Source organism: Tamandua tetradactyla, chromosome 25 (assembly GCF_023851605.1).
Source record: "Tamandua tetradactyla isolate mTamTet1 chromosome 25, mTamTet1.pri, whole genome shotgun sequence".
Lineage (NCBI taxonomy): Eukaryota > Metazoa > Chordata > Mammalia > Pilosa > Myrmecophagidae > Tamandua > Tamandua tetradactyla.
Genome location: NC_135351.1, coordinates 30,870,842 through 30,888,922, shown reverse-complemented (window position 1 = coordinate 30,888,922; position 18,081 = coordinate 30,870,842). Strand labels below are relative to the sequence as shown.

The 18,081-nt window shown below is 44.0% G+C and overlaps 3 protein-coding genes and 3 non-coding genes across 6 annotated transcripts; 4 read left to right on the top strand and 2 right to left on the bottom strand.

Annotated features, from left to right (window-relative positions):
• Positions 1-1,009: 1,009 nt before the first annotated feature.
• LOC143669003 (histone H2A type 1) lies at positions 1,010-1,555 on the bottom strand. Its single transcript, XM_077143580.1, has one exon. The coding sequence runs from the start codon at positions 1,538-1,540 to the stop codon at positions 1,148-1,150; it is 393 nt and encodes a 130-aa protein (XP_076999695.1). The 5' UTR covers positions 1,541-1,555; the 3' UTR covers positions 1,010-1,147.
• A 263-nt stretch (positions 1,556-1,818) lies between these two features.
• LOC143669002 (histone H2B type 1-C/E/F/G/I) lies at positions 1,819-2,278 on the top strand. Its single transcript, XM_077143579.1, has one exon. It carries the CDS (start codon positions 1,854-1,856, stop codon positions 2,232-2,234), a length of 381 nt encoding a protein of 126 aa, XP_076999694.1. The 5' UTR covers positions 1,819-1,853; the 3' UTR covers positions 2,235-2,278.
• Positions 2,279-2,846: 568 nt separating this feature from the next.
• LOC143669001 (histone H4) lies at positions 2,847-3,257 on the bottom strand. Its single transcript, XM_077143578.1, has one exon. The coding sequence runs from the start codon at positions 3,192-3,194 to the stop codon at positions 2,883-2,885; it is 312 nt and encodes a 103-aa protein (XP_076999693.1). The 5' UTR covers positions 3,195-3,257; the 3' UTR covers positions 2,847-2,882.
• Positions 3,258-9,370: 6,113 nt separating this feature from the next.
• On the top strand, positions 9,371-9,442 carry TRNAQ-UUG (transfer RNA glutamine (anticodon UUG)). Its single transcript has one exon. It is a non-coding gene; the product is annotated as a tRNA-Gln (tRNA).
• Positions 9,443-12,367: 2,925 nt separating this feature from the next.
• On the top strand, positions 12,368-12,439 carry TRNAQ-CUG (transfer RNA glutamine (anticodon CUG)). The gene has a single exon. It is a non-coding gene; the product is annotated as a tRNA-Gln (tRNA).
• A 4,904-nt stretch (positions 12,440-17,343) lies between these two features.
• Positions 17,344-17,415, top strand: TRNAQ-UUG (transfer RNA glutamine (anticodon UUG)). Its single transcript has one exon. It is a non-coding gene; the product is annotated as a tRNA-Gln (tRNA).
• The last annotated feature ends 666 nt before the right edge of the window (positions 17,416-18,081 follow it).

The following is an 18,081-nucleotide window of genomic DNA, read 5'->3' as shown; positions in this document are numbered from 1 at the left end:
ATAGTTAGTTCTATACCAGTGCTTTCCAATAGAAATAGATGAGAGCTACATAAATTTAAAAATTTCTAGTACCTGTATTAAACAATAATAAGACCAAGTAAAATTTATGTCAATATTTTGTTTAATCCAAAATTTTGGTTAATATCTATAACTACCATTTCAACACGTAATCAATATAAAAATCAATGAACTATTTTATTCCTTTTTTTTGCACTATCTTCCAAATCCGATGTGAGTTTTGTTAATGGACATCTTATGTTGTACTAGTCCACACACTGGACAGAGCACCTCTATGGCCTCTCTTCTCAATTGCTGTTTTCAGAATACTTAGAATTCTTCTGGCAGCAAAATTCTGACTTGGTATGTGTAAATTCATAGGGAAACATCCAGGAGCCAACTTTTCACTTTCACATATTGTAAAATTATTCTAGGCACGTAATCCCTTTGCTTCTAAAAAATCGATTTTATTAGTGTATCGACAAGATCTGATCTGATCCCATTAGTGCATCAAAATATGATTTTTAAAGAAATCAGAAGAAACCAGGCCAACAACCCTGTCATGTTTTATTCTAAAGGGATAATGCTCACAATTTTTATTAAAAGAATGAATTTGTGCAGAGGTAAGGAAATTTGAAATATATGAGAATAACCAGAGTGGTTACCTCACACCTCACCCAACTGTTTTGCCCATTAATACTGACTAAACCCAGCTGTGAGTTAGCAGTTTACACTGACACCAAGATTAGGTAGGTCTGTTTCAAAAACCAGTCAACACTCAAGCGAAGATTCCCCACAAAATGGTATCTGCCCTGGTATAATTTGAATTTCCCCACCAGAATCTGTACTTAAAATCTTAATTCGTAAGAACTGGAAACTAATGACGGCTTAGAAATACAGGAGGGTATGTTTGTCACTAAAGCAAGTGGCCACACCACCAAAACTTGTGGACCCACCATTATCTGTGCAAGAAGACTGGCAAATAAAACTTTACTTAACTCTCAGGTTAATGCTTGCTGACTTACCTACTCAAGGACTGCTTTCTTGAAAGACTTCGAAAGGTTTTAGAAGTGGTAAAGCTCTTCACAGTAAGCAGTGTATGGCTCTGAAAAGAGCCTTTGGTTCCGTAGGGTGGTTAAACACAAGACTTCTACTTGCCCTTGGCCTTGTGGTGGCTCTCGGTCTTCTTGGGCAGCAGCACGGCCTGGATGTTGGGCAGGACGCCGCCCTGCGCGATGGTCACCTTGCCCAGCAGCTTGTTGAGCTCCTCGTCGTTGCGGATGGCCAGCTGCAGGTGGCGCGGGATGATGCGGGTCTTCTTGTTGTCGCGGGCCGCATTGCCCGCCAGCTCCAGGATCTCGGCCGTCAGGTACTCCAGCACCGCCGCCAGGTACACGGGGGCGCCGGCCCCGACGCGCTCGGCGTAGTTTCCCTTGCGGAGCAGGCGGTGTACACGGCCCACTGGGAACTGCAGGCCCGCCCGGGAAGAGCGCGTCTTGGCTTTAGCGCGGGCCTTGCCGCCCTGCTTACCGCGTCCAGACATCTTTTTTGAATAAACTCTGTGGAGAAAAGAGAAGAAAATAAGGCCGCCTGAGCAGCATATCTTATAGCCACTACTTGGCGCGAAAATAAAACTGTACCATTGGCTAACGGTACAGTTTCACTTAAGCCAATAGAATCGTAATTTTGAAATACGTTTATTTTGATTGGACAGTTAATACATGATGTCATCCACAGTTCATCACCAATCACATATTTGACTATTCACCACTTCATTTGAATAAGCAGCTTTACATAAAGAAGACCGAGAAATCTTCCGCTCATTTTCTTCGACATCGCTGCAGTTTTTCTTGACCATGCCTGAGCCCGCCAAGTCCGCCCCGGCCCCGAAGAAGGGCTCCAAGAAGGCGGTGACCAAGGCGCAGAAGAAGGACGGCAAGAAGCGCAAGCGCAGCCGCAAGGAGAGCTACTCGGTGTACGTGTACAAGGTGCTGAAGCAGGTCCACCCCGACACCGGCATCTCGTCCAAGGCCATGGGCATCATGAACTCGTTCGTCAACGACATCTTCGAGCGCATCGCGGGCGAGGCGTCGCGCCTGGCGCATTACAACAAGCGCTCGACCATCACCTCCAGGGAGATCCAGACGGCCGTGCGCCTGCTGCTGCCCGGGGAGCTGGCCAAGCACGCCGTGTCCGAGGGCACCAAGGCCGTCACCAAGTACACCAGCTCCAAGTAAATTGTTATAATCTCCGTCAAACCCAAAGGCTCTTTTCAGAGCCACTCATACTTTCAAGAAAGAGCAGATACTTTTTGTCATACGTAATTCCTGGAGCAAATGTATTGTTCCGGAATTTGCGTGGTGTCAAGCTTGTGGAGATTAAGGGTTGTCATTTTACATGCGGAGGGCCTTATTAGTAGTAAGTATATTTTATACATCAAGATGGCCTATAATATAGTGTTCTCTATTGGGTGTAACTTCCCTCCGTTTTTCCACGTTTTTTACAGTAAGTTTTTGCACCTCAATCAAATGGCTTCTAAGACGTTAAGTACCTCGTGTAATGAATGTTGGCTACAAAGATGCCCTGATCTAATAAAGAAATCGCTTGTCCCACTTAAGTGCCTTCTCAGTGAAGAGCTATAAATGTGGGACAACTTGCATTCTGCAAATGTTCATGAGGGCGAGGGCCTGCAATCCAGAACCATCTCCATGGCCTGCCTAGTTACCTTCAGCTTCAAACCCCGTAGTGAAACGCAAAAACTAGTACACGTACGTCTGAACACATCCTTGAAACATTCTAACAGCTTTCCAGCTCTTTAAAGGAAATGGTGGGTGGCCCTAAAAAGGGCCTTTTTGATTTGGCAACAAAACTGCAATGCCAGGAGCTTAGCCGCCGAAGCCGTAGAGGGTGCGGCCCTGGCGCTTGAGCGCGTACACCACGTCCATGGCGGTGACCGTCTTGCGCTTGGCGTGCTCGGTGTAGGTGACGGCGTCGCGGATCACGTTCTCCAGGAACACCTTCAGCACCCCGCGGGTCTCCTCGTAGATGAGGCCGGAGATACGCTTCACGCCGCCGCGCCGGGCCAGACGGCGGATGGCGGGCTTGGTGATGCCCTGGATGTTGTCGCGCAGCACTTTACGGTGGCGCTTAGCGCCGCCCTTTCCTAAACCTTTTCCTCCTTTACCACGACCAGACATTGTTCCAGCAACTGCCACAAGCTGCGAAAGAATTCGGAACTACAAGCTGAGCACAATGGCTGGGCTTTTATTTTAATATGACGGACCAAATTGAAAACTAGGCGCGCTTGGGCGGGAAAGTTTATCGTTCTAGCTCCGCCCATTTCCTTTGTTCCAAACAAAGGCGGAGCCGGAGATTCCAGCCCCAGCTGCCCCAGACCCTCTGAAGCCGCATGTGAGGTAAGCTGTTCGGTGAAAAACCCAGAGAGAAGGAATGGACTGCTGACTCGGAGATCGTCGGGGCGAGGACCGGAGAGTCATCAGTGAGGGGCATCTCCACTTGCAACTTGGGAAACTGCCAACTTAGGCACCATGCGCTAACGAAACTTGCGGCCCAGGTTGTGTCGGAAGAGGACTGGCCTCCGGCCCGAGTTAAAACCCCTTGCTCTCCGGTCCTAAAGAAGTTACTTAACTACTCTGGGTATTTGTTTACCTTTAAAATTTGTTTACCTTTAAAATGAGCGCCCTGTTAACAAATACTTGTGGCTCACCATGCAGCATGTTGTAGTGTTCAAAGTGTGTTAACTGGTTGAAAGGCCTTTGAAGTAGGTACTGTAAGACAATTAAGTTTCTCTTTCACACAAGATGGCGCAGGAAAGGTCTGCAAGACAGCTCAAACCAGTCTAGCAAGCAGAGAAGGAGAGCGCCTCTGATGTAAGCCAAGAACTGGCACCAAATAGGTAGAAGCAAAGTTTAAATAAGTAACAGCCAGGGTCATTGAAATGTAAAGCATAACCAAAAGCGGCCACCTTCCACATGAAATCTGAATTAGAATATCCAGATAAGCTATAGCCTCTGGAGTATCCAATCAGCAGGGAAATGGGAGGGGCCTGTTTGCTAGGCTCAGGCTATAAATACCTATGGCATTCTATTATTTGGTGCAGCCAACCACCGTTTTTTGCCTAGTCCTATGCTTTTGTAAGATCCTGAGTAAATTTTTTTCTTCTCCACAATCGGGTGAGCGTTTATTCTCTTTCAGGTATGGCGCTCTTCCTAACAGTATTTTCATCACTATTGTTTCTCATGTGAGGAGAAAGAGAAGTTAACTTACTCTGGGCCCACACACGACAAGAAATAGAATGAAATGGAACTTAAGCAGTCAAACTGCAGAGTCCATGCTTTTGCCATTAGGCTTTAATACCTGTTTTAGGTGTTAATACCCACCTCAGAGGCTTCTTGTGAAAATGAGAAAAGATGTGCAAATGAAGCTCTGAAACAGTCTCCCTTGTAAACTCTTCATTTATTCAAGGTTTATTGAGTCTTTACTATTTCCTAGCCTTGTGTTATAATCTCGTTACATAACTTTTCTTGGTACCCATATCTTTCTTAAATAGTAGTAACTTGAAGATTACAGTGATAAATGCAGCTGTTAGCCACTCAGTTTTCTTTTTTCCTTTCACATTTTCACATATGTATCAGAAAAACATGAGATAATATGTATGGAGACATGTTATTATCATTAGCACTTCTCTCCAGGAGAGCCTTTAAAACAACAGGGCTCTGGCCAGATTTGTGTTAATAACCTGCTGCTTTCGTTGCATTATGGCATTAACAAAACTTTAACGATGCTTTTTATCACCTTTCTCTGTTCTACAAGAAAGCTCTGCAACAGTAGAGCAGTTCAGTGAGCAGTAAATTTAACTATGTCCACCCTGTCTTATAATTTTCATTGACTTCACTACAAAAGAGGATGCTGCAAAAGTAGGTTTTAAAATGTTTTTCTTTTTACCACCAAACCCAACTGCATTTCCTCAACCATCCTTCCATGCGGTTACTTGACACTCTTTCAGACTGTACTAGCCACTATAGGCCAAACATTGTATACTAGGATCAGAATGGAAAAATTCTGAATAAGACTCTGACCTTAGTGCTCAGTCACTGATGGTAGGCCTGCAAATTGGTTGGGCCTCCATGGAGGGAAATTTGGCAATATCTATCAAAGTGGAAAGTATGGATATCACTACACCTAACAATCCCACCTCTAGGAATTTACCATTCTTGAAGATGTGTAAAATAATACATGTACAAGGTTTTCAGAGACATGATTATAGTTCAAAGGTCTAGAAACACTATGACGTGTTGTGATCAACAGTAAAGCAATAAATTACAGTACATCATTCTACTTGGTGGTAAAAACAAATGAGACAGCTCTTTTTCATAATAACAGATTATTGCTTATGATGTGTCAGATAATGTCCTAAAAACTTCTTTACATATATTAAACCATTTCATCTTCATAACAACCTTATGAGATAAATTATTATTAGCATGCCTGTTTTACAGATGATACAATGGGAGCTCAGAGAAGTTGAGGAAATTGCCTGAGTTTGTATAACTAATAAGTAATGAAACCATGATTCTAAAATAGGGAGTCCAGCTTCAGAATCCACATTGGTAACCACTATACAGTCTCCACAAGAATCACTGCCTGAAATATTGGTAAAACATGTAATGATAATATAACAAATGTTTCAGTAGGCATGTGTGAAAAACTCCAGGAGCACAGGATAAATATTGCCGTAGGGGAAGAGTATAAAATATCATTCTAGGCAGATGAAGTAAGAAAGTGGGTATCACATTCAAGAAATCAGAAATGGAGGGCAGCTAAAATCTGCAGGGTCAGCAGAAGGTAGCACCACAAAACTAGGCATGTCATCTGAGATTGAATGCTACACCAGGGTCTTTGTTCTATATTAGGAACTGTCTTACCAAAATGGTGACAGAGTTTCAGAATAAAACAACTAGCTATGAACAATAAAGAGCTTATGATGCCACAACCTGAAATATGCACAACTATAGAGGCCAATTGAACATTGTTCTCCATATGATTTTTAAATGAAACACAGACTTTCAAATTATTTGTTAAATCCATCTAGCAGTCACATAATTTTCATTGTTCCTCTGAGCGTGGGGCAAAAAAAAAGTATCATTGTCCCCTTTGGAATTAAGAGAGGCATCTTATGCATACTGATACCACGTTTTTTGCTTTCATAGCATATGATCAAATAAGACTATGGGTCAGAATTGTGCACTGCATAGATATAACTGAATGGGCTTTGCAACAATGTATAATGTATGGTCTTCTTAGGAGACCCCTTATAAAGCCAGTGACACTCCCACATTTATATTAACTAAGAGTTTTGAATATTCGCAGAGAACTCCATTTTGAACAAGAGGGAAAGTCTAATTATGCAACAGATCACCTTCTTTGACTATTCTTATGAAGAAGATTGTAACTCCTAGTTATAGGGGAGAGCTCTAGACACCTTCTCAGTTTTTGAGAATTACCTCGGTTATTATAAAATCATTTTTTTAATTGTTACCTGATTTTTTGTTGTCTCACTTCCTGTTTTTTTAAAGTAATTTTATTGAGATATATTCACACAGCATAAAAATCATCTGAAGTATACCATCACTGATTCACAGCATCATCACATAGTCATATAGACTCATTTTTGAGGCTAGGTTCTGCAATGTTATTAGTCAATATCATAAGAAAGAAAGAGCAGACTTGAGTTCCTACTTTACATGCAGAGAGGCCAAAGAAGGCTAAAGATTTTATTTAATAAAAAAGAGAATAGGAGCCATACGATGTCCTTTAACAGGGCTTTATCTTCCATCTTGCAGGAGATCATTCACATGTACAAATTGGTCTAATGTCAATAATGAAGTTTTGTTATTTTGAGATATTCACTGTAGGTACATTCTCCAACCTCTTTCCTGCTAAGTTTTTTCTCAGTTATTTTTATCTTCACTATAACCTCACATTTTCCTATTAGAACTTACTCTTCATTCTGTCTCAGAATATGTTTACAAAGTACAATACAAGCTATAGCAAAAATCTGAATAAGAAAACAGTCAGTTCTGCAACCCTGACATACAGAAGTATGTATGTCATACTTCCAGAAACATGCAATGTTTCTGTAGCCTTCATAGTTTCTCCACCAGAGAGAAGAGAAGAAACCAAAACTCGATTAAAGAGCTTTATTATGAGGCTATGCGCAGGTGGGCTCTGACCTTTTAGATGGCAACAGCCTCGAGCAGGGAAAGGGGTACCGCTTATATAGGACGTTAGTGGGAAAATAGCGAAAGGGGGGATGGATTTTCATTGTCTACTTTGGGCGCAGGAAATTGGCAGGTGTTCATTGTGGGTTTAGAAGCAGGGAGGGGGGAGCTGAGCGAGGCGTTTATCACAAGATTCTACCTGCCGCGCCTGTAACTGCTGGAGGGTTGATGTTGGATTAGGGGAGTTATAACAGGAATGCAGTTGCCAGAGGGGGATGCAAGGACTCTCATGCAACTGCCCTCTGGGCTGGGGCAGGTTTGGTTTGCAAGGGGCCTCCTGGACATTATGAGTGGGGGAATTTTCCTGGAATGCTTGCTAAGGGCCGGTTTCTTCGGGGGCGGGGAGCGGTTTAGCCTAACAAGCCTCAGTTGTTGGAACTGGATATGGTGATAGAATGTTCCAGAAGGGTCTTTGCTAGGATCTTTGCCTCTGGGAAGAATATTCATGATAACAAAACTCACTAGAAATAGTCATCAAACTAGAATTCATTGTGATAATTATACTGGAGTCGCACCTAGCCTGAGAATTGACTACAGACTGTTTAGTGAGCAAAGAGGCAAAGTAAAGGAAATAGCCTTATTCCTAAGGAATATTCCCATAAATCTGTAATGGAACTGTAATTTGTCATACCACAAAGACATGGAAGCCATTTAGGTGACTGTAATCACAAGCAAATCTATAGAATCCATATTCACTTTCCTTATCTGCAAAACAGCAGAAAATCAGCCCAATTTCATAAGGAAGTTGTTTGAATCAAATGAGACAATATAGGTAACAAGGAAATGAACACCAGAGAAGTGTCATGGGAGGATTTATTTAATTTTGATTTCTTATATTTTGTCCTAGCACTAAAGTAGGTACGTCTTAAACTAAGTTTTCCCCTTATGTTAGCTTTCTGCACAGATGTTTTCATTCATTTCAGAGTGGGGGAGATATGTCATTGTACTTCCCTACCAACTTCTGGCTTGTTCCCTGTGCCTTTTCTCTCTGTGGTCTTCTCTAAAAACCTCCAGTATTAGAATTGAGACCCATCCTGATTGGGTTGGACCCACCCTAACTGAAGTAACTTAATCAGAAGGTCCCATTTACAGTGGGATTAAACCCAAATGAATAGATTAAAATTAAGAACATGTTTTTCTGGAGTATATAACTCTAAGCTACCACACTGCCCAAGGTCAATGCCAATGAGAACAAATTCATGCCTGCCCTGGCCCACAAATTTGGCACCCTGGGTTTGTCTCCCAAAGGAAAAACAAGGTTAGTGATGAGATCACCAAGACAACTGGTGACTGGAATTGTCTAAGGAATACTGTGGAACTGACCATTACTGTGAAACTGTCAGAAAAGACAGACCCAGATTGAAATGGTACTTTCTGCTCCCACTCTTATCATCACAGATCTTAGAACCACCCAGAGACTGTTAGAAACAGATAATTATTTAGTGCAATGAAAATGACAGTTTTGATGAGGTTCTCAAAACTGCCTGACAGACATGGACCAGTGAACTCTCTAGAAGCCTTAAAGAGATTCTGGGGACTGCCCAGGCTGGTGGGCTGCAACATTGATGACCTCCACCCAGGTGTGTCATACATGACATCGATATAGGTGATTGGAATGCCTAGTTAAGAACTACAAAGGGAAATATATCAATAAAGGATAAAAACAAAACAACAACAAAAAGCCCTTGTAAAGTCCTTCAAAGCTTTGCCAACTGTATGTGAGAGGATGACAGTAGGAGGGAATGCTCAAGGGTGGAAGCAAGGAGTTGACTGGTAGGAAAGGCCCCTGAAAATCCAGATGTAAAATGCAAGGTCATTTTACAAAACTCCTGCAGACCTAAAGATAATTCATTGTATGATAGTCCTGAGCATTGCAGAACTTCCAATGTCTCTGACTCCTGACCTGTAAAGGCCAGCTGTGTGCTGAGTTTGAGACAACCAAAATACCCACACATTCACAAAACCCTTCTGGAGAGGACAGCAGGATTTGTAGAAAACCACTGCTTAAAGCTTGGAAGGTGAGGTTCTTTTACTCAGAGATGAACTTTAATCAAAGAGGTTATAACTGCTTAGGCCCCATGGTGTAATGGTTAGCACTCTGGACTTTGAATCCAGCGATCCGAGTTCAAATCTCGGTGGGACCTCTTCACCTTTTTCATTTCTCCCTGCCATCAATCTCAACATAAATCCCGATTGACAGGCAGATGGCAGAAATCAAACTCCACTTTCTCAAGCCAGGTCACATGCACAAACAAGTGGTTGTTTGCAAGGAGCAACTACTGACTCTGTAGTCTATGCCCCAGGTACAAGTGGAAATTAGTGTCTCTGATCTTCTCTCTGGGCTTAATTTCCACAGAGGTTTATATGTGTGCCTTGAAAAGGAAAACCCGTGTGGTAGAATACGACCATGTTTCCCTGTGACTAGGAAAGTAAATCTCAGCTGAGGAGTGATGAATAGCTGGTTTGAGGGTGATCAACTTGCACTGGTAACACTTTGAATATCAGTGAGGATGAGGTGCAAGCAGAGCACACATGCAAAGCACAAAGGATTAGAAGTCCAACACGTAAAACACTCTCAGACCTCCTAATCCCACCAGAGCCCCGAGTTTCTCAACTTGTTCTTGGGCTTCCTTTTGCTAAAGCTGCTGCCCTTTCATCATGTAAACGCTCTTCCAACTGAAAACCAATGAGCAGGCCTTGCTGCAACCTCAGGGAATTCTCACACAAGATAAGGCCTTTCCACGTCCCTCAGGCAGCTTTTTACATTTTCATGATTGCTGCCCTAACCAGCTTCTTCTGTCACCGATCCTGCTACCCTCATACCCCAAAACTCGCTTCTAGCTACCAGCTTCTGTAAAACTATTTCTCTTTTTATCTGTTTTTCTCCCTGCTCATTTTAGAACTGCAGAACATTTTTGCCCTCCCCTCCGCCTTCACAGTAGGAACCCTAGTTCTCTGCTCATTCCTCAAATCTGAGCTCAGCCCCTCCAGCCCTCTGACTGGGGCCTTTGCTTATGCTCTCTGTCTGAGCTTAGGTGACCCCTCTGTGTTTCCCCAGCACCTTGAGTTCAGCTACCCACAGCACTGTGGATTTTAATTGCTTACTATGCTCCCAGGGCAGGGACCAGTTCTGTGACCTCGTTCATCTTTCCCACAGTGCCCCGCTCATGTAGGGAATGCAGGAACTTTCACCTGATCCGGTTTGATCATCCTAGATCCCAGGATAATTCACACCCATGTCTGCTTTCAAATCTATGTGGTCCACTTCGTCCCAGATTTCTTCAAGGTCTTCTTCATTCCCTGATTCCAAGTCTACACCCACTCTAAGAAAAATCTTTATCCAAGACTGGAGCAGATGTCTCCCTGAAGAGATGGTGATTCACCATCTGCCTTGATGAGGCCACTCAGCAGCTACGGCTGCAGAAGGGGGGATGGGATTGAACTGCAGCATTTTGCATATTTTTAGATGAGATTTTACATCAGAGAAGACCTTTCTTCTTTTTCCATACAATCCTGGCCCGTCGTCCTGGAAGTCTGTGTGCCAAAGTTTGGTGACCTATTGGTTGCAGGGCTGCCTGTACCCGACACAGCACTAGCTACACATTTGTGACTGAGTTGAGTTTTGATCCCCACACAGGTAGCAAGGATTAGGCTAAAGGTGCTCCTGTTTCCCCCCAGAGGGTGCGGGGAGGGGACAGCTTGCCCACGCTGCTCATAGTCTTGGCCTAGCTGGGAGGGTTTCCCTCTGACCTCGTCACCGCTGCCTGTGGATGCGGGTCTGACCAAGCTGTAGGGAGGAGGCCCTGAAAGAGCACGTGCGTGTCCTCTGCTAGCCTGGGAGCCGCTGCCCTACTCACAGCACCTTCCTGCACGGGTGCGCTGCTGAGAACCTGTCCAGAACCTCGCAGGGTTTACGGAATCTTTGGTTATTTGCAGAATGTTGTTTTGTTTTGCCTTCTGTAGTCCACGAGAGGGCGCTGTGGTTGACGCCCACCACCGGCCTCGCTCCCAATCGGAAATCAGGAAACGCAGCCTCGCTGCGCAGACCCGGAAGCTCAGCCTTCCCCAGGCCGGCCTCCGCGGGAAGGGCCCTGACGAGCCCCTGCAAGCCGGTCCCCAGGCCACTAAGGAAGTGGCAGCAGCGCTCGTCGCTTTCTGCTGGACCCCGTTGCGCTCCCGCCGGCGTGAGGACGTCACCAAGATGTTCACCAAGACGCGACTCTTAGACACCGAGAACTCCACGCGGAAACTGATTGTTTCATCGATTTTCATAGTGTGCGCGCCTGCGTCTGTGCGGGAAAGGACAGGCGGGGCAGAAGCGGGGACCGTCCTCGAGCGCATTTGGGCGTCTCCCCGCACGTATTTCCAGGAGGTGGAAGCGGATTCCGAGGGCCGTGGGCCGCGCTCCGTCCTGGGACTCTCCCGAGGGGATCCCTCTCCCCTGCGCCCCCTGAGCTGCGCTCCCAAGCCTGCTTTGCTCTCCTTCCAGCCCCGTCGTCCAAACACACTCATCTCCGTTTTCCATAAAGCATTTCCACCAGCATCTCCCTCTGGCTTTGGCAAAATCCCTCCATATCGCGTCCGCAAAACGCCAGGTACCACCTCGAGGTAAAGACGATTTTCATGAAAGCAGAACGAAGCGCAATGCAGGGTCTCCAGTGTCTGCCTCAGTTTCCTCACCTGTAAAGTAGCCATCATGGTCCCCACCTCACAGGGTTGCTGCGAGCCCTCGGTGAGACACTGGCTATGAAACACTTGTCATAAAACCTGGCACACGGCTCAGTCTTGGTGAACGACCTCACTCGTTTTTCAATTAAGAAACAGAGGATCGGGGCGCCGAGTTCCTGAGTCACCTGGAAAAAAGGCCTGGGCGCGGGGAAGAAGGAACTCCTGACGTTTGGAACTCATTGTTCTCCATTAAGGATGGAAAGGATGATCTAAAGATGTTGCGTGCAGGCTTGTGACAGGCAAACTTCCGTGACTAACTCCTAGAGCAGAAAAAGCAGAATAGGGGGGCTGGGTAAGGAGAATTAGATCATCAGTGGTATAATGAGAGATGAGCTTATCGGGGCCCCATGGTGTAATGGTTAGCACTCTGGACTCTGAATCCAGCGATCCGAGTTCGAATCTCGGTGGGACCTAGGGTTTTACCTTGCATTTCACATCCATTTCCTTTCATAAAACCTTGAGGTTTATTTGCCCATTAATTTCTACCAAATCCTTCCATTCTGTTCGCAGGAAGTTTTCATCTGCCAACGGGTATTACTGATTGTAAGAGAGATATGGGATACTTCATTAAGTAGTACATTTCCAACACAGCATTTTCTTATGAGTTTATACTACTATTACTTTAAAGACATCGCAAACCTGAGGTAAAATGCTTAAAACACTTAGAGACTTTATAGTCACTAAACATAATATTTCAAGTTTTATATACATTTTCTGTTGCAGAGTAATGTGCCAGGGTGATCGATAATAGCCTTTAAGCATAAAATCATCTATATTGAGTTAAAATTCTGTGGCAATTCTTTGTTTCTCATTTTTCTCATAACATTCCCACAAATCTAGTTTATGTAAATGTGCAAGTGGAGTACAAAAGATTATTGTAACATAGATTGCTTTAGAGAAGAACGTCACCATTAACTTGATCTGAAGTTAGCATACATGAATAGGAATGAATAAAGGAGAGAAAGGAGCAGGAGATTCCACCCAAATAAAAACACAATATAGATTTACAATAACTTTGTTTCATGCAAAATTCAGTAACAACATTTTTCCTTTGAGTGAAATAAAATGTGTGTGAATATATAAAACCATAAACTTATTGCAAGGTTGATTCTATTTGCTGGAAAACAGAACATTGATTTGTAGGAAATAAAGAGAGTATTTGTCACCTCCTCTTCCGAAGTAAAAATGATTTGGCTCTTTTGAAGTGAGAGAAGGGTTTGGGGCAGGGGAGTAGGGAGGAAAAACTACCATTTTAGGCTAAGTTCTTAAAATATCAAATTCACTCTCCCAAAACCTGAGCCCAGAGACTCTAAGCAGAGGACAGATTTCATCCACCAACCTCTGGATTTCCAGCCCAGCCCTAAACTGGAAACAAACCTAATATCAGGGAATCGGGGGTGCTGGCTCTGTTAAATTCTTAAAACATTCTTTTAAATAAGGAGAAGAAATGGAAGCTTTCCTTAAAAGTACTTCCAGAATCCCTTTTCTCTTCTTATTCTTATATCAATTCCAGGAACTTGATTAAGAGGACAAAAATAATGCATGGACATTCATTTTTTTAAAAGCATAGTCTCAAGTTTTTCCTGCCTAGGATCTTATTATTCCAACCAGATGTCATGGTGACTAGATATGCATCCAAGAATCCAATTCAGTAGTTTTGTAAAGGACCGTTTTCAAATACAGGTGAAAATCCAAAACCACCCATTTTTAATTTTTTAGTTGCAGACTATCGTATACACTATCTTTACTGCATGAACAGTTTTTCTTTTAAATATCACTTTAGCCTTTAAATTGGTTTCATCCGCTTTTGATCTTGTTGATCTTACATTGTTCTCTGCTTTATATATTTCTGGTTTCATCAACATATCATAGAGATATGTATAGCATGGGCTAATCCCAGCTGGTCTGATTGGATACAGACTGGATTATCTAAAGATAATTGACATTCTAGAACTATGGAATCTTGAGTTGTTTGGAGCAGGATGTATTTGCCTATCCAGATTATATCACCTGATAATAATACCTGATTTATGATAGCCACCTGCTTTCAATGGGAACTGGGGGGCAGGGAGAGAGAATGTCAATGATTAAGGTCCAGTAGCTAGAATGTGCCCACATGAGCAGCTCACTATGAAACCCCCCACCAGGAGCTGACTTTGGCTTCCTGTACCAACATGCTTCTCGTGATGTCTTACGGCCTAAGATAACACATATCCTGCATTATCCAACCCAGTGGTGGAGGGACACAAATGATGATGTCCCTGAGACCTCTGGCCCCTTTCAATGCACACTCTCTCCTGCTGTTGCTGTTCTGTCTCCTTTGCCTATAATAAAGTTGTTCCATAAGTAAAAACTGTTTGATCTTTGCGAGTTCTTTCTGCAATCGAACACTTAGGTGATTAATGTATGATTAATACAATAAATTTTAACATATAATGCAGGTATCCAACAGCTGTTAGAAAGCATACATCTAAAAATTATGTCACTCATTCTTTCCATCACTAAAAAATTAAATTCAAATACACTTTTATTTTTCAGTGTGGCAGATAAAATTTGGAATCAATTCATCACTGAAACAAAAGCTGACAAGCAGGGTGGTGTGATGGTGGCTCAGTGGCAAAATTCTTGTCTGCTGTGCTGGGGACACAGTTTTGATTTCCAGAGCCTGCCCATGCAAAAAATAATAATAATAATAAAAATAATAATAATAAAAAAGGAAAGGCTGACAGCAAATACAGGCCTAGAGAACTCCGTCTTTGACCTTTGCCAAATAAGCCTTTAAGGTTTTTTTTTTCCTTCTATTCAGAAAGGCCCCCTTGTCTGAATGCCTCCCAGACCTTTTAACTGAGACATTTTAAGACCAGGATGCCCTCTCTACATTTATGCTTGGAACCCAGTCTATTTTTCCCCAGCAGTGCAAAGTGCCAGCTTCTGACTCTTCACTTGGGTGTGACTGGGTAAGTGGGGGTGTCCTGCTCATCCCTGAAGATCTCCCTTCCCCTTGTGCACTGTCCCCATCCAGGTAATACAGGAAACCTGGTAGCAAAGTACCGGGTAAAAAGGTAAAGAGTGAGAAACATTCGTTCATTCATCCAACAAATATTTACTGAGCAATCACTCTGTGCCAGACACTATTCAAGGCCGTGAGTATGAGCAGTGAACAAAACAGACAAAAATCCCTACTCTCCAGGAGCTTACAGTCCTTTAAGACCATCAGTCAGGCCTCCACTCAGGAGGGGTTCCACCTGGCTTTGCACAATGAGTGAATGAGCACTGATTCCTCTAAGGAAAAGTCATTCTCTGAAACAGAAGACACAAGTACTCTCTCCTGATGATGTCCTGATTGGCTGATAAAGAGTCTTATAAAAATCTTGTGCTGAATTCCAGAGAGAATGTGCAAGTCTGTGGAATCACAGGGCTCAAGTAAACATCAGTCCCACTTTCCTTGCAATCCCAAATTCTTTTTTCACCTCTGCAACATGCTGGGATCTCCACTAGGCAGTGGAAGGGGAGGAGGTGAACACATGTCTGTCCTCACCAACCCTCCAACATGGAAGAGATACCAATACCAACATCGAGCTGGGTTCCTAGGGAGACATGCACAGGGTGCCACCAGAATGGCACACGGAGTGAGTTTTGTCCAAATGGAATAATCAGGGAAGCCACCAAGGCCAGAAGGCACTGAAACTGGTCCCTAAAGAAGTACTACTATAACATTGCACTTTTTGCTTCCTGAGTCTCAGATCTTGTTTTTAGGTCTTGGCCATAAGACAGAGAGTTGCTACTTAAATAGATTTTGCCCCTCTTGGAAAACTGCCAAAGATGATGAGAATATCAAAGAAGTACTTATATAGGGTAGAATGGGGAAAGCCTGCATTTCAGTCTTATTCCACTGCCAGGATGCCAGGTGCAGTGCAGGCAGAGTAAGACACAGACTCCATCTTTCTGTCCCTAGGCCCATGTACAGCTTCTGTCCCCAGAGATAGGGTGCATCTTGGGTTTGCTGGCTTAGTCAGTGTGGGCCTGTTCACTCTTGGCCAAGTGCCCACGGAGTGTCTAGAGGCCAGCAATCTGCCCCAAGCCCTCACTGCAGGAGGGGGTGTGGGACAGAAAACATTCCAGATGAATCACAAGGTAATGCGAGTCTCAACTCCATGATCTTTCAGCATGGCATGACTTATTTTTTCTCCAACCATATCTTCATACATGTTCCGTTAAAATCTCTCACTCTTGTGCCATGGGAAAATTCCATACTTTTGAAAGCATATTTGGTTATTAAAACCCACTGAAAGTTAAAAACTTTCAACTAGAACTCTATTGCGGTCTCCTCACCTCTATTCCATGCATTTATAAGCCAGTAGGGTTGGGATACAGTGTGAGATTCCCCCCCCCCCCCCATTTCAAGACCCAGTTCATCCACTGTTGGGGACACTATAAGAGGAAAATAGACATTTGTCTTCTCTTTTGGTTGTTGCTGCTTGTCTTTCTAACATGAACTGGCTGGAGACCCCTTCCATGAGAGACGCACCTGTGTACAACCACTCACCACAAACACTGCTTCCCTATGAAGACAATAACACTGACCCCTCTTCTATCCCTCCCTAGTTTTCCTGTAGAGAACAGGTATTTTGAGGTGGTGGCAGATTTTTGGCAGCTTCTTTTAGAGTATGGGGTACTCTTCCTAATCTCAGAGCAACAGAAAATTTCCACTCAATATCAAGTTAACTGCAATACTGTGTGATACACATAGTATCTCCTACAAGAGAGACTGGCCTCCCCCCTACCCCCCATCCCCATCCCCAGACATCTGGGGACTTCCCAGTCTTGGGCTGCGATGATGACGACCACCACCCATGTGCCATACCTGACATCGACAAAGATTAAGGGGATGCCCAGCTAGTTAAGAACGACAAAGGGAAACATATCAATAAAGGATCAAAACACAAAACAACCAAAAACCCTGGGAAAGTTCTTCACAGCTTTGCCATCTGTATGTGAAAGCATGATCCAGTAGGAGGGAACACTCAAGAGTGGGAGCAGGGGTTTAACTGGTAGAAAATGTCCTTGAAAGTCCAGATGGAAAAGTTGGGCTGGTCTGTGCTGACAGTCCTGACCATTGCAGAACTTCTGACATCTCTGGGCCCTGTACTGTAAATGCCAGTTGTGCACCGAGTTTGAGACAACCAAAACAGCCACACATTCAATAACCACTCTGGAGGGGACTGTTGAGTTTGTAGAAAATCACTGCTTTAAAGCTTGAAAGGTGAAGTTCATCTTACCAGGGATGAATGATTGTCACAGATATCCCAGCCAGGTAGGCCCCATGGTGTAATGGTTAGCACTCTGGACTTTGAATCCAGCAATCCGAGTTCAAATCTCGGTGGGACCTTTCCAAATTTTTCACTTATTCCTGTCTTCAGCCTCACCTTAAATTCTAATCAATAAGCAGGCACCAGAAGTCAGAGCTCAACTACCCAACAAGCAGGCACCAGAAGTCAGAGCTCAACTACCCAAACCAGGCGACATGCACAAACAAGCACTGCAAGGAGAAGCCGCTAATCCTGTAAACTGTGCCCTATATACAAGGGGAAGGAAATCCTGTTTGGTAGAAATGATCATGTTTCCCTGTGACTGGAAAAGCAAGTCTCAGCTGAGGAGTGAGGAACAGCCGGTTTGGGGGAGATAAACTTGCATTGGCACCGCTTTGCATCTCAGTGAGGACACAGAGCACAGTGGGTTAGAAGCCCAGCACTTTAACCACCCTTGGACCTCCCATCCCACCAAAGCAGTGAGTTCTCAGCTTCTTCTTGGGCTTCCGTTTGCTAAAGGTGCTGCCCTTTCATCATGTGAGGTGTGTGTTTGTCCAACTGCAAACTAGTGAGCAGGCCTTGCTGCAACCTCAGGGAATTCTCACACAGGATTAGGCCTTTCCACATCCCTCAGGCAGCTCTTTACACTTCCATGATTGCTGCCCTAACCGGCCTCTTCTGTCACCGATCCTGCTACCCTCATACCCCAAAACTCACTTCTAGCTACCAGCTTCTGCAAAACTATT

Coding starts and splice junctions, on each gene's coding strand:
- LOC143669003 (XM_077143580.1), bottom strand. CDS start 1,540: ATGTCTGGACGCGGTAAGCAGGGCGGCAAGGCCCGCGCTAAAGCCAAG.
- LOC143669001 (XM_077143578.1), bottom strand. CDS start 3,194: ATGTCTGGTCGTGGTAAAGGAGGAAAAGGTTTAGGAAAGGGCGGCGCT.
- LOC143669002 (XM_077143579.1), top strand. CDS start 1,854: ATGCCTGAGCCCGCCAAGTCCGCCCCGGCCCCGAAGAAGGGCTCCAAG.